The sequence below is a fragment of the Cetorhinus maximus genome, chromosome 12 (genome assembly GCF_964194155.1).
Source record: "Cetorhinus maximus chromosome 12, sCetMax3.hap1.1, whole genome shotgun sequence".
NCBI lineage: Eukaryota > Metazoa > Chordata > Chondrichthyes > Lamniformes > Cetorhinidae > Cetorhinus > Cetorhinus maximus.
In genome coordinates this window covers 79,506,059-79,522,039 of record NC_135890.1, presented here as the reverse complement: position 1 = coordinate 79,522,039, position 15,981 = coordinate 79,506,059, and the positions used below count along the sequence as shown (strand labels likewise).

At 38.8% G+C, this 15,981-nt stretch overlaps 2 protein-coding genes across 8 annotated transcripts in view; both read right to left on the bottom strand.

The window, feature by feature from the left end:
- Positions 1–2,125, bottom strand: part of acads (acyl-CoA dehydrogenase short chain) — a 178,349-nt gene extending 176,224 nt beyond the window's left edge. For 2 of the 5 annotated variants that reach the window (XM_078553991.1, XM_078553993.1), the window contains exon 1: positions 1,941–2,032. In XM_078553991.1, coding sequence (XP_078410117.1) covers positions 1,941–1,998 — 58 coding nt within the window. In that variant the 5' untranslated portion in view covers positions 1,999–2,032. Of the gene's footprint in view, positions 1–1,905 lie in introns of all 5 variants that reach the window. The other 3 variants (XM_078553995.1, XM_078553994.1, XM_078553992.1) reach the window with 3 other exon arrangements.
- Positions 2,126–5,230: 3,105 nt separating this feature from the next.
- unc119b (unc-119 lipid binding chaperone B) overlaps positions 5,231–15,981 on the bottom strand; it is a 66,749-nt gene continuing 55,998 nt past the window's right edge. The window contains exons 5-6 of one of the 3 annotated variants that reach the window (XR_013578178.1): positions 13,401–13,463; positions 11,101–11,229 (exon numbers count right to left, since the gene is read on the bottom strand). Coding sequence is in view for 2 of the 3 variants with exons in the window: in XM_078553997.1 (XP_078410123.1) it covers positions 11,117–11,229 (113 nt within the window). In the remaining variant the exon portion in view is untranslated. Of the gene's footprint in view, positions 11,230–13,400; positions 13,464–15,981 lie in introns of all 3 variants that reach the window. The other 2 variants (XM_078553998.1, XM_078553997.1) reach the window with 2 other exon arrangements.

Genomic DNA, 15,981 nt, shown 5'->3' with positions numbered 1-15,981 from the left:
CTCCCCACCCTTCCCAAATTCCCCACGCAACACACTTTACTTCTTGGAGTAAACCTTACCTTAAGAACCTCTTTCCCCCTATGTACCGAATTCCAAAATATACTCACTCAGTTTCTGTCTCCCCTGTCTGACTGTGCGCCTCTTAAATGTCCAGTTACTACCTCCTTTACAATGGATCAATTTCAATTAGATCACCTCTCATTCTTCCAAACCTCCAGAGAGTATGGCCCAATTTACGCAGCCTCCCATGAAAGGACATACCCTCTCATCCCAGGAGCCAATCTGGTGAACCTTTAATGTATCACTTCCAATGCAGGTATATCTTTCCTGAGATATGGAGACCAAATTGCATGCATACTTCAGATGTGGTCCCACCAAAGCCCTATATACAATTGCAGCAAGACCTCCTTAATCTTTTACTCCAAACCCCTTCCAAAAAAGCCAATATGCTACTTGCCCTCCTAAATGCTTGCTGTATCTGCATGCTAACTTTCTGTATTCATTATACGTGTACATCGAAGTCTCTCTGAACATCAACATTTAAAAGTTTCATGGTTCTTACTGCCAAAGCAAATAACCTCTCACTTTACCACATTATACTTCATCAGTCACCTGGTTGCCCAATCACTTAATCTGTCCATATCTCTTTGCAGCTTCTACTTGTACTCCCTACAGTTTATATTCTCACCTAGCTTTGTATCCACTTAATTTGGATACATTACTCAGTCGCTTTGTCTAAGTCAATAATAGATTGTAAATAGTTGAGGCATCAGCATTGACCCTTGCAGCACTTCATAAGTTGCAGCCTGCCAACTTGAAAATGCCTTGTTATCCCTAGTCCGTTTCTGTTTGTTAATCAATCCTCCGTCCATACTACTATATCCCCAACTCCATGAGTCCTCATCTTGCTTATTAACCTTTTGTGTGGCACCTTACCAAATGCCTTTTGGAATCCAAGTATATGACATCTACTGGTTCCTCTTTATATATTCTACTAGTTACACAAAAAAACTGATAAATGTGTCATTTAAATTTTATCTATCATTTTCTGTCAATATACATATTGTACCCAACTCAATTTGCAATTTCTGGGCTGCCTCCTACAATTCCACTGTCTCCTCTAATTTGGTATCTGCAAACTTAACCACATCATATACTGCTTGTCCCAACAATGAGCCTTGGAACACATCGCTCAGTACATTTTTCCACTGTGAAATAACGAGAACACGTTGTTTTCTATCCTTCCACCATTTCTTATCCATTCCCAGGATTTACCCGAACCCCCAAGGATCTGTTTATAAACAGCATTTTGTGTGGAGCTCTGCCTTTCGGGCTCCCCACAGTGCACTTGGGTTGTCGACTTGCTTAAATAAGTCAAGGAGCAGTATCCTCCCCTTTTTTTTGCTAAGCTCGTTACATTGTTTATCCGTTTCAGTCTGAATAGATGTCATTCATTCAAACTTGAGCTGTAGCCATTTCGTTTGTTTGTCTACATAAGTGATCACATTTCAGAAACAAATCACTGACCATGAAGCTCTTCGCTATGTCCTGAGGGTGTGAAAGTAGCTAGGAAAATGTACTTGTTAGTGAAAATTAGATCTCGTTTCCATTACTTAGTGAAAGCCCCATGAAAGTATTTGTTCATAGAGGCCTCCAGTTTAGATTATTTACAATGTTTTTGGCGGGACGGGGAATCTAAACATTACCATTAATCGAGCCTTTTAAATCCAAGAGGTCAGCAACAATTTAAACGCCAGGGGTTCGGCCCTGGGATCAGTCAGTCAGTAGGTGAAAGGGCAACACTCGATTCACTGGGTGCCAGTGGCAGCCGATCAGGCTCGAACTGCCCCCATCCCCAGGCGGCTAGACCGCACGGTTGGCCCCAGGTCCTGGCCCCGCTCCTACCTCCGTCCAGAGGTTTAACTCTTCTTTGAACTCACTCATTGCTCTGGTGATTCTCCGCAGCAGCGAACCCATTCCAGCCTGCGTCCTGTGCATCCCGCACTGAGCTCCCTCCCCCGAGCGCTCCTGCCACGCCACTGCGTTCCGCTCCGCATTTCAGTCCTGAGACGCTGTGGGTTGGCGTGCGGCATCTGGCAGCTTCCATTCTAATAAGTAAAACTTCTAACGTAGCAAACATTTGCCATGCATTAATTTGTAAAACAAAGATTTAGTTTTAGGTGCGTGATGCATAACTTCCTCCAGGGGAACGTGGAAAATGTCTATAACAACATATTTATATAGAACCTTAACATAACAAAATGTACCAAGGCGCTTCACAGGGACAATATAAAACAATGTGTCACGGAGCCACATAAGGAGATATGGGTCAGATGACCAAAAGCGTGGTCAAAGAGTTAGGTTTTAAGGGGCCTCTTAAAGGAAGAAAAGGTAGGAGAGGCGTAGGGAGGGAATTCCAGAGCTGAGGCTGAGCAGCTGAAGACCAATTGGGGATGCTTGAGGTCAGAAGTAAAGGAAGACATATCTCGCAGGATTGTGGGGCTGGAAGACATTACAGAGATTGGGAGGGGGTGCAAATAGGAGCATTCTAATATTATACCTCCTCCAATGGACCTGCAAGAATGTTAAATTCAGCTTTAATGCATTTTTGAGAAATAGAAATGTAAAATATTTTATGTTTTAGTAACCCAATTACAAAATCATTTGGGGACATTGCTTGCAACATTAGGTGTGAGGAAGAGACACGGAAGGGATGGCAGAAACAAAATGGGAGCCAAACACTAAGGTGCGAGGTAAAGTCACAGGGGAAAAGAAACAAGAGCAACAACTACTTACCACAAAATTTTAATGCTTACATAAAAAATACAATCGAACACCACAGCAACAGAATACAAAACCTACCATAGCAAGTTCTACTGTAGAAGTCTCATTATGGTACAAGTTTTTAAAAATTATTTTGTGTTTTTCTTGCTTGAGGCCTTCCTAAAAAAATTATAGCTCAGACATGTCTGGAAACATTGATTCAAATCAGCACTTCAAAGTACCCAGGAGATGTTGGATTCAAGACAATCTCCAGTTACTGTTTTGGTTCCTCTAGTTTAGCCAAAGTAGGGACAGACTGAAGAGAGAATATCTTGAATAATCTTCTTCATGCCAAATTATTTCATGATCTACATGTTGTTGAGCCTAGATGACATTCTAGGAAAACAAACAGTGGACAACATCGTCTTTGTTTTTTGTGCTCAGTTTTTTTACTGAGCCAATTACTGACATTGAATGAAAATGACCCACATGTTATCTTTGCTCCCATGCCACTTAAAAGCTCTGGGACTTGTACTTTGTTTTTAAATAGCATAGGAACAGAGGTATAAGCAAGTCAATATCACCCAATGTACAATATTCTATTTGTAAAACCAGTTGTGGAATGCTAGAAAGAAATTTGCTCACTGTTCAAATCTTCTGCACTATCATGCATTACCAGGAATTGGAGGTAACATGCAAGAAAAGGGACTGGACGTGCATCCAAAGATCTATAATGGTGCTTGAGCAGAAACAGGGCAAAATGAATAGGTAAATTTCCTCAGTGTTGGAAATGTTTTGAATTGCCTTAGTGCCAATCTTCCCTTCATGGGGATAGATTGCCAGATAATCAAGAGTTCTGCAACCCAGGCTGAATGTTGTGCAATGTTACATCATGGTTTCAGCACTGAAGTGCAACCTGATTGTGTTTTGAAAGAGACACTGAGATTGGGTTTTATTTTGTCTGTTGACACATAGGATAGCCATCATGTGCTTTGTCCAGAGACACATCAACTTACTATGCTTTATAGCTTAAAACATTTTTGTGATGAACTGGTCCTGGTGATTCACAAGCCAGGGGGATTTCCATTCTCCACCTGTTGAGCCTATTCGTCTTGAAGAGGAACACCCTACATGGGAAGGAACATTTCCATTGCCACTGTTAATTAGGATGTGAACTGCAAAAAAACCTCACTGATAATATGGTGTTCAGGTGGCCGATACTTAAAATCTAATGCAGGCTTGTTCCATTAGAAGATTGGCTGTCTGGCAGGAGGCAGAGAATGGGGATAAGGGGTCCTTCTCAGGATGGCGGCCGGTGACTAGTGGAGTTCCGCAGGGGTCAGTGTTGGGACCACAACTTTTCACTTTATACATTAATGATCTAGATGAAGGAACTGAGGGCATCCTGGCTAAGTTTGCAGATGATACAAAGATAGGTGGAAGGACAGGTAGTATTGAGGAGGCGGGGAGGCTGCAGAAGGATTTGGACAGGTTAGGAGAATGGGCAAAGAAGTGGCAGATGGAATACAACGTGGGGAAGTGTGAGGTCATGCACTTTGATAGGAAGAAGAGGCATAGACTATTTTCTAAATGGGGAGGGAATTCAGAAATCTGGAGTGCAAAGGGACTTGGGAGTCCTAGTCCAGGATTCTCTTAAAGTTAACTTGCAGGTTGAGTCGGTAGTTAGGAAGGCAAATGCAATCTTGGCATTTATTTCGAGAGGACTAGAATATAAAAGCAGGGATGTGCTGCTGAGGCTTTATAAGGCTCTGGTCAGACCACATTTAGAATATTGTGAGCAATTTTGGGCCCCGTATCTCAGGAAGGATGTGCTGGCCCTGGAGAGGGTCCAGAGGAGGTTCACGAGAACGATCCCAGGAATGAAAGGCTTAACATATGAGGAATGTTTGAGGACTCTGGGTCTATACTCGATGGAGTTTGGAAGGATGAGGGGGGATCTGATTGAAACTTACAGAATACTGAAAGGCCTGGGTAGAGTGGACGTGGGGAAGATGTTTCCATTAGTAGGAGAGACTAGGACCCGAGGGCACAGCCTCAGAGTAAAGGGAAGACCTTTTAGAACAGAGATGAGGAGAAACTTCTTTAGTCAGAGAGTGGTGAATCTATGGAATTCATTGCCACAGAAGGCTGTGGAGGCCAGGTCATTGAGTGTATTTAAGACCGAGATAGATAGGTTCTTGATTGGTAAGGGGATCAAAGGTTATGGGGAGAAGGCGGGAGAATGGGGTTGAGAAACTTATCAGCCATGATTGAATGGCGGAGCAGACTCGATGGGCCAAATGGCCTAATTTCTGTTCCTATGTCTTATGGTCTATGGTCACTCACTGAGATAATGAATACAAACAGAATTACTCCAAAAAAGTTGTAGGCAAGAAGAACAAAATGATGTTCAAACAATTGGAACGCTTCAAAGGCTTCTATTACCAGATACTTAATAAACATAGAATTGAAAATCAAAAATCTTTATTACTATTCTTTTGTGACAAAATAACATTTTATACAAACAAGCCACCTGTCACTTTAAACATGAAAAATTGAAGATGGGGTGTTACAAAATACAGTTCAACATTCTAATGCAATTACAAAGCATCAAGTCACAATTGTGAATTTATGCATCTTACATTTCCTGTGAAAATATTAAACAAATTATCAGGTTTAAAAATATAAGATTTACTCAGCGACATTTATTACCCTTCATAAAATATCCCTAAAAGCATTTCTCATCTATTCAATTTGGTACTAATATAAAATGGACTAAGGGTTGAGGAAGCAGTGAAACTGTGCAAGATACAACTGAAACACTGAATATATCATGGATGAGATTTGGATGCAAATATGAGAACTGGTGCACCATCACCGTGCCAATTTCCAAACTGCTTTATTTTGTGTGCATTACCAAGCACTTCTAGGAGCTGAGCCTTATTCAAATATATATTTTCACTTTTATACAGTATTGTTGGAAACCTTCCCAGAATATTTTTTTAATGAACTATACATTCATAGTTTGAAAGCCTCACATTTCAGGGCAGAGGATTCTTGTGAACGAGAGGTAAATTGCCTACATCGATCAGTACTCCATTCTCAGAATGCGGTAACAGTTAATTACGAAAAAGTTAATTCCTCCCATTTGATGTAATAGACCTCATCCAAATTCAACTAGGGCATGCCAAGGAATAGGAAATTCATAGGTACAAGATTGGTATCCGGAGAAACAGCAGCACATCATGTACATGGCATTTCACCCTGACTCAATTAGAGGCCAATGGCCATACAGTCTGAATGTATAGCTTACAGATACTTTAACAACTCTTCACACACTTTTTGCTGTACTCAAGTAATCCAATTGACTGTCATCAATTGTTGGCTCCAAGAACAGAAATTACAATAGGCAACCTGACAGAACTTCACTTCTCTTTATTTCACCATAACCATAGACCCATGGTTAAAAGGGAGAAAAGTGGGAAATACAACATATGGAGGACAACTCATTCTCCCAAGAGTCAGTCGTCCAAAGTCAGTGCACCAGGCACATTGCCAATATGACTGCTGAACGTTTAACCGGTTTCATCTTTTCATGCCAATGTCAATGGAAGGCTGCATTTGGCTGTCCTTAGTTCCACAATAGATACTTGTCAAAGAAAAGCACAATGCAACCTAAAAGAACTATGTGAAAAGCAAAAGCTTAGATGCTAATGGATTTGATGGAATTTCTTAGCTCTGGGAAAACAGGCAAAACTGGGTTTCATGTTCTTGCTTCCTCCTCCCAACTAATCTATCTTCTTAAGAGCTTCTTCCCAGAATAGGCAAGCTTCTCAATTTTCTTGTGCTAATAGAGATTTTCAAGAATTTCAGGCTGTGAGCTAGAAACATATACAAGTTTTCAGAATTAACTAGTAGGAGTTAGTTCACGAAGGAGTTAGGAAACATCTTGATCTTTCTAAGAAACTCAAGGGCCAAGTAGATTGCAAGCATCCCCATCTCATTGTCCTCCTTTCCTTATAATAAATTAATTACACAGCTTGCCTGTGGCAAAGAAAACCGTAAGCTGGTTTTTTGAGGTCTTGAGAAAATAATTTTACCTATAATACCATGCAAAGTACAAAATTGGTGTCTAGTACTCAATTATTACATTCATTTGCAATGTTCAGTTGAAGACAAAAAGTTACAACCCAGGGCAGCTTGCAGTATGAATATAAGACTATCTTGGGGTAGAGAGAAAAAAATCAGCTAAGCAGACTGAAGGGAATTGTGATATGCTAACTCAATTACATATGTGACAACCATCACTCTGACTGTTATTTAATTCATCATCCTTACACTTTCAAGATCATTTTTCATGTGTGGCCTACATCATGGCTCTGAACGGATTCTTGTATTGGGATCATTGACTGTAACTTTCATGATCCCTTCAAATCAGATTTTTTTTTACCCTTTCTGGAAGAGCTGATGAAGCAAATGCCATTAAGCTATAGGCAAAAAGTATGCACAGATAGGTACCCCTTTTATTGTATCAGTAACTGAGGAGATTTCCTACATACTGTTCAAATTTCTATTCCAATCTTAGCATATACTGCTGGGCATATGTTTACTATAAAAAACAATTCACAACTACAGGCCTCAAATATACTATAAAATACAATTGATGTTAACAGTTACAAGAGGTAAAAAGCTGGCCTAGAGAGGAATGTTTTTATAATTCACGGTGAAGTATTAAGTATCAAATGGCACCAACCCATGTCTCTTTTCGGCAGATTTTATCAATTTTCAAGCTGAATGGCATATCTTACATTTCATAAAGGACAAGGATAAAAGTAATTACTGGTCAAAATTTGCAGTGGCAAGGTGATGGAACTGTACGTGGGTTTCTCTCACTCGCTAGTTTAGCAGCATAAGTTCAGCACCACTTCTCATCAACTCTACACTTGGAGGGTAAATTGGGTGTGAAGGCCCAGACTCCAAAATGAAGTGGAGCAAGACTCGCTCCTCCAGGAAGTTTATCAGACACACTTTCAAATGAATTAATACAAACCCAAAAGTACCAGGTGAAAGGCAGACATTGTCAACAGCATTTCCACTGCAAGTTTGGTGATTAGCACTTAGGTATACAGAATTGCACCGGTTTCAATTATGCACAAACGCATCAAAATCTAAACAAATATAGCAGCTGAATGAAAGGAGATAAAGTGGAAGAGAGATTAGGAGGAAAGCAGGTGCTACATATTGTGGGTCTTATTAGACAAAGCAGTCTATCATACAAGCCTGAAAATTGCTTATGGATTCACCAATCTGACCCCTAGAATTGTCAGGCAACAGCTCCAACATAATTTCAATACCCACAGTTTTCATTGCCAAAGGTGGTTTAGAAATCAGAAGTATATGTTAAAATGTAAAAAGGTGCAGAACTACAAAAGAATATCAGTTTACAGAGCAATAAAGTTCTTGTTAATTTACATCAAATATATTTTCTCTGACTTTTGTCCTCTTTGTTATGCCAAGAAATGTGGTCAGACCTAAATTAGCTCCTATTTTCCACCACATGTAAAAATACTTGCTCCTTCCTGCAACTGTTATCTTGAGCTAGGAGGCCAGACCTGAGCAAACCTGCATATGAATCAATGTACTTTGGATGTATTCAAACAGTTTCAAGAATATCTGAGGAGTCATGAAACCCAAATTGAACCAGGCTGGTGAAAACCACAATGGATCTTCTACCCATCTCTTAAAAGTGAAAAGCTTTCTTCCATCAGCCCATCCACCAAAAAAAAGACTACACCAGATATCTTTGTTTACACCAAAACCCTTTACCTCATTTTAGTAGCAAATTCAATCATCCACATTCAAGCTTTTGTCTTATGGTTTCCTTTACAAAAGTTCTTGCTAGGTTGCCTGAGTTTTGGGAGGAGGGGACAAGAAAAAAGATGGAGAAAGTTGAGGGTTGGAATGGGGGAAGAACAGTTTTGAAGAGTACTATAGACTTAAAGTGAAGCCCAGAGTCCTAATAGATCCAAGTGAAGTCCCAAGTCCTAATTTAATAGATCAAGACGTACTTACATTTTGTTTGAAGGGGATGATGCCCATCAGAACTCCTGATCTGTTTTTCTGTTAAGAGAGCATACTAATGATATCACCGTGCTATTAGCAGGGAAATAGCAAAGAGTCTGAAACTAAGAGAAACTACATAATACATCTTTGGACTAATGACTTTTCCTAATAATTTACCTAGTGCCAACAATCAATCCCACGGAGAAAGATTTTCAAATCAGTATAACAAATATCATTAGCTTTGAAAATGTTTAAAAATTAGCAAATGATTTACATTGAATAATCAAGTTACAGATGAAATGTAACAATGACCTGGTGGCAAGATTTCCCAATTTAAAATCAAAAATATCTTTCAGAGTCTAAATGAAGTGAAGACAATGGGAGCAGTACCACAATGTTAACATACTTAAAGATTTTTCTTTAAAAAAATCAACCAAGTGCCAAATAGCCTCCCTAAAAGGTTCATCAAATACTCTATGCACCCACCCTTGACCACATATTACCCAAATTTACAAAAAAAAGCATGATCACAGGCCAAATGCAAGCAACTCTACATCTGGACTAATGCTGGCATTCCTTCAACACAGCAGGCATTCAAATTACTCCAAAGCAGCTTCTTACTGGTCTATTATTATAAAATGGAGACATCAGTCTCTGCTATGTTCAGAATATCAGTGCAAAGAAACTACATGGATCTAAATGCCTGGGACAGACATTTCTGACATTTGTGCTCTGAACTTTGAAATCAGAATCACAGGTGGAAGTGCCAAAAAATCTGCCATTGGTTCTAAGAATCCATAGGTTTAGAACTCATGGCTGAATTTCACTACAAGGCAGAAAAGATTGAGTGGTAATCAAAGATCATACTATAGGAATTGCACTATCAAAGTAAAAATGGGGTGGAGATTTAGATGGGAATACCAAAAATGGTGTATAAATCTATACCAGGTGTGTTTACGGTAGCTTTTATATTTCTTACAATTTAAAGCTGCTGGTGCCTGAGAAATTTGGAATTATTTCAGTTTCAACTTGCAATATTAGGAAGGCGATTATATTTTTTCCTAATCTTTTACATACATTCAAGTTATGCCAATGTAACAATATGGTATTCAGTCACATTCAAGCTATAGTTCAAAATAAAATTTTATTAGATTCTGATCTTTTTTTTGGCAGACTGTATCTCTTAGATCCAAATTTTCTGGCTTATAAGCTACGGTGCATCATCTCATAGGATTAAACAAGAGAATTTTCCAAGTTATAAAGGAAATAAATGTAGTCAATAAATACTTTTACCATTCAGTTTCTGATGCAGAACTTTGAAGGCAGTCCTTGGATTGGGATGTCTACTTTCAAATATCACAACTTGGAAGTACTATACATTTTGCTAGACAAAGATTAGTAACAGATGGAGAATACAGAGAAATTAAATGAACCCAAGAACCTTTGAAGGTTTCACAATAATTTCTACAACATGGAGTATCCCAAACCACAAAAAACTAGACTGTTCTCAAACTAGTCGCCATAACCTTTAAATGATGTGCTCATTTCGTCAGCCACAGCTACCAATTCATGCCATGGAAAAAGACTCATGGATCAAAAAAGGATCATATCTAAAAACTTTAGATTGACATACAATGGATGATGTAAAAGCCAACACACCATGTTTCTTGAAGATCTTATTTTCCATTAAAAAAAATAATTTTGCAAAAATCTTTGCATCTAATCCTTTCTGACTTAATAAACTAGTGATAAATATGTAACATTCAATGTACATTTTCAAGTTCAGACTTGGATACTGCTCCATTGAAGATTTGAAGTACTGCACTGTGGTCACCAAGTAAATGGATTTTTTATGTGCACTGTAACAGAAAGGTTAACCAGGTGCCCTGTAATCATTTTTGTTTAAATGGGGAATGATTTGGTCTTCTAATCAATTACTCTAGTGTCTTCCACCAAGACCCAAACATAGTGCAAGGCCATGTTCACAGCAGTGGCATGACTATTTTACTATAAATACAAATAGATCCCTTTATTATGAGGAATCTTTCATCACAACTAGGCATTCATTTTAGGTATAGGTGACCATTGCATATTGTACATGGGTAGAATTTCCAACTCAAACACTCAATCGCCTCAGCCATTAGTAAGCATAACTGAATTTTTCTCTAGTGCAGAATGCATAGAAATGATAAAAGATAATTCACAGCCAAAAGCCACCCTCTTCATCAATGCAGGCTTAGGCTGAATGGGCTGTGTCGCTGCTGAGATATATCTGCTTCGAAGTGTTCCACTACTGTCCTCCATTATATGCGTAATCTGCCTTGTTGTGCATGATCAGCTTGCTGTCCACAAAGTAAAAACTGTCAGATCGTGTATCATAAGGATTGTCCACCATCTCCTGAACTGCAGAGAGAGAATGTACAAATTAGCATTCTAATAAAAGTTCATTGAAAATATTAAAGCTTCAGACTAAAATTATAATATTTTGAACCTAAAAATTTAGGAGAGGGCATAATCATTTAGAACCATGGAAAACTAGAACACAAAAATACACCCTTGTAACCCTTTATATCTGTACTTGCTCTTTGAAACAGAAATCCAAAAGTAATCCCATTGCCTTACTCTCTCCCCATCGTCACAGTTAAAGAAGAAAAGCCTTCTACTCATTCATTCTCCATGTTAAATTTCCTTCGCTCTAGATCTACTCAACCAATGAAAGGTCCATTGTGCTCAGCTCTTACATTAGTCTAGCAAAGTGCTATTAGAACTTCCAATAGAACTATTGGAGCCTTTATTTTTACTATTGAGATCACAGTTCATTTTCAATCTGCATTCAAGTTTTTTCAGGAAATGCTCTGAATGATCCTAGTAGCATTAGAAATGTCTGGAAAGTAAATTTTGCAGGTGGTAGATATTATAATACCCATGATGAGGATTCAGTCCTTCAAGTTATTTCATAAGCCCAATCTACAAATGACTATTAAGCGATCAGACTTGTTCCTTACACAGACCATGTACAATCTTTCACCATCAAGTAATTTTTAACAGGCTACCAGCCTCAGGCAAAAATTCCAACACAAATTTTGTGCACCATGGAGCAGCCACTTTGACCAAATGATCTCTGCTGTATATAATTCCAATAGATAGCACAACATTCCTCATTCACTCAACTTGTGTATATGTCAGAATTGTACCAAAACCAGTGGAGAAACTTGAAATCATGCTCTGAAGAAACAGATGTTGAAGTAAGCTTGGAAAGTGGCACTGTTAATGACCATCCAAAGTTCTTAGCTAAAGTCAATGTTTCATGAAAGAATTCCAGTTATTCCGGGCAGTTGCCTTACAAATAGAAAAAATAAATAATACTAACTATAATCCTTGCTCAGTGAAATGGCAGGTTTTGGGATTTCTGATGATTTAACCTAGGAGGAAGCTCTTAAGTTAAACTTAGCTCAGCTGAAGTTAAATTCAAAGCATTCAGCTTTTGAGAATGCAGATTCAAATTCAACAACATCTCATACTTATGTATATATATTTAAATCAAAAAATAATGAATCATTCCCAAAAGCATCTATCAATTGACATTTTCCCGCATATCACATCAGTTTGAGACCATTTAATTTGTTAATACATCTCAGAAAGGAAACTGGATGCAATACTTTGGGGTGGCCTCATTCGTACAAACCAATAAGTGATGTTGCTTAGGAAGCTCACACCTTTGAGGAGGGAGGAAGAAAGGTAGGTATGATTTGTACTTTGGCCAATTCCCAAGTATGGAAAACTGGTCAAGTTTTCTTTTGAGAGCAGATAATGAAATGAGAACTCTAACAGTTCTGACACTTTAGGAAGGGTGTCAACGCATTGGAGAGTGTGTAGAACAGGTTTACAAAATGGTTCCAGGGATGAAAAACTTCAGTTATGGAGATAGATTGGGGAAGTTGAGACTGTTCTCCTTGGAGAGGAGAAGGCTAAGAGGAGATTTGATAGAGGTGTTCAAAATCATGAGGGGGCTGGACAGGGTAGATAGGGAGAAGCTGTTCTCGCTTGTAAAATGATAGAACGAGAGGGCCCAGATTTAATGTGATTGGCAAAATAAACAAATGTGATGTGAGAAAAACTTTTTCACACAGTGAGTGGTTCAGATCTGGATTGCACTGCCTGGAAGTGTGGTGGCGGGAGGTTCAATTGAGGCATTCAAGAGGGCATTAAATGATTATTTAAATAAAAACAATGCGCCGGTTATGGGGAAAAGGCAGGAGAATGACACTGAGTCGTAATGCTCATTTGGAGAGCTGGTGCAGACACAATGGGCCAAATGGTCTCCTCCTCTGCCATAACAATTCTGTGATTATGATTAGTGCTGATCAGATTCAGAGATATTATTGATCAGAAAAGTTTACTTAATTGTAAAGTGTTTTTTAATATTCTGTTATGTTGAACTATACAAAATAGATGAAAATTACTTATTTTACATATTTGTTGAATAAGTCAGCCATTGATTAATTATAGAATGGTTACAGCATAGGAGGCCATTCAGCCCATCATTTCTGTGCCAGCTCTCTGCAAGAACTCACCTAGCCCCAGTACCCTGCCTTTTCCCCAAAGCCCTGCTTTGTCTTAATTGTATTACAGACCATCTGTTGGAAAAGAGACAAAATGAACAGGGGAACACATGTGAGATTACAGTATCCAGTTCACATAACGAGTTCTTATATTTAGAATTTGCAGGCAACACTACCATATGATGAGATATTGGACGGAAAAGGTAAACTTCTGCTCCTAAGGGACACTGGGACCTCTTATGAGAGAGGCCACTGACCCAAGAGACTATGAAAATCCAAAATTTCTGGGAAAATCAAAATAGCATAGACTGACTTGGGAGGCAGGAATTTTGATTGAACTAAGTGTGGCTAAAGATGCTAAACACACAATGTTGAGAAATAGTTTTGTCTTCTGGTGGGCTAGGGACATCCTCCTTCTGTACATTCGTAATACATGTGTTGCACAGCATGACTGTGAAACCCAGGTAGTGGGCAGTTTGTGAATGCAACTTATAAGAACATAAGAACTAGGATCAGGAGTAGGCAATTCAGCCCCTTGAGCCTGCCCCGCCATTCAATACGATCATAGCTGATCTCATTTCAGCCTCAACTCCAATTTCTTACCTTCTCCCCATAACCCATTACTAATTAAAAATCTGTCTATCTCCTCCTTAAATTTATTCAGCGTCCCGGCATCCACTGCACTCTGGGGTAGTAAATTCTACAGATTCACGACTCTTTGAGAAAAGTAATTCCTCCTCATCTGATTTAAATCTACCACCCCTTAGCCTAAAACTATGGCCTCTCGTTCTAGAATGCCCCACAAGGGGAAACATCTGCTCCACGTCTACTTTGTCTATCCCCTTTAGCATCTTATATACCTCAATTAAATCTCCTCTCATCCTTCTAAACTCTAGCGAGTATAGGCCTAAACTGCTCAATCTCTCCTCATAAAACAAGCCCCGCATCTCTGGAATCAATCTAGTGAACTTCCTCTGAACTGCCTCCAGTGCAACTACATCCTTCCTCAAGTAAGGGGACCAAAACTGTGCACAGTACTCCAGGTGCGGTCTCACCAATGCCTTGTACAGTTGCAACAACACTTCCCTATTTTTATACTCTATTCCTTTAGCAATAAATGCCAAAATTCCATTTACCTCCCTTATTACCTACTGTACCTACATAGTGGCTTTCAGCGATTCATGCATGAGGACACCCAGATCCCTCCTCACTGAAGCATTCTGAAGTTTCTCTCCATTTAAATAATAAGTCGCCTTTTTATTCTTCCGACTAATATGGATAACCTCACACTTACCCACATTAAACACCATCTGCCAAATTTTGGCCCATTCACCTAACCTGTCCATATCCATTTGTAAATTTCTTATTTCTTCATTGCAACTTACTTTCCCACCTATTTTGGTGTAATCTGCAAATTTAGCTCCAGTACCTTCTATCCCTGAATCCAAGTCATTAATATAGATTGTAAATAGTTGGGGCCCAAGGACCAAACCCTGTGGCACCCCACTAGTTACAGCATGCCATCCAGAAAAAGACCCATTTATCTCGTCTCTCTGCTTTCTGTTGGCTAGCCAATCCTCTATCCAAGCTAATATATTACCCTTAATTCCATGAGATCTTATCTTGTGTATTAATCTTTTGTGCAGCACCTTATCAAAGGCCTTCTGGAAGTCCAGATATACTACATCTACAGGATCCCCATTATCCACTTTGCTTGTCACATCTTCAAAGAACTCTAGCAAATTAGTCAACCACAATTTACTCTTCATAAAACCATGCTGACTTTGATGGATTGCATTTTGACTTTCCAAATGCCCCATTACTACTTATGAATGATTACAGAAGTTAACCACTACCAAAACCCATAAAACCTCGGCTGACTACTGACACACAGCGACATTTGTGACTGGTATGACTCTTCAACCATCCCAACTTCTTTTGAAAACATGCATAGTAGAAATATCAGTGTCCTTAAGTGTTACTTAAACAGTAATTTGTTATTTTATCTTAGTTTTTCCTAAGGCTTTTTCTATCAAATGTAAAGACCAGCCTACATCCTCACAAGATAATAACACTTGAGTAATCTCAGGTTATGCAAATAATCAATGATACTTAGGCATAAAAATGTCATTTTGAAAGAAAAGCCAAATTTGAACTTGATTATAACGATTGCCATTTTTCTTAATTGCTTGAATATCAATTGTTTTTTTTTGAGAGGCACAGTATCAAGATTAATTAACAAATTGTATAATTAGATAGTCCCTGCCCTGTTAATTTACTTCAGCCGAAACGTAATAAAGCCTTATTTATTAAGTTGCCTCCCCCAGAATGGGTGGTGGTTGGGGGTGGCAAATAGAGAAATGGGCAAGAGGAGACGAGGAGAGAAGACAATTCTTTTTTAAATTTTCCCTCTTCATGGGCCCAGAATTAGAAAACAATTGTAGGTAACTATGATTTGCATTTATTCAACATCAAATCCGATTAAAGTCCCTGTCGAACTACAGTGAAAATCAAACAAACCAAAAAGTTCGCTACCCTGATGGATCATCAAGTTTTTCCATTGAATAACTAGCGTATATAAACAGGAAATTCC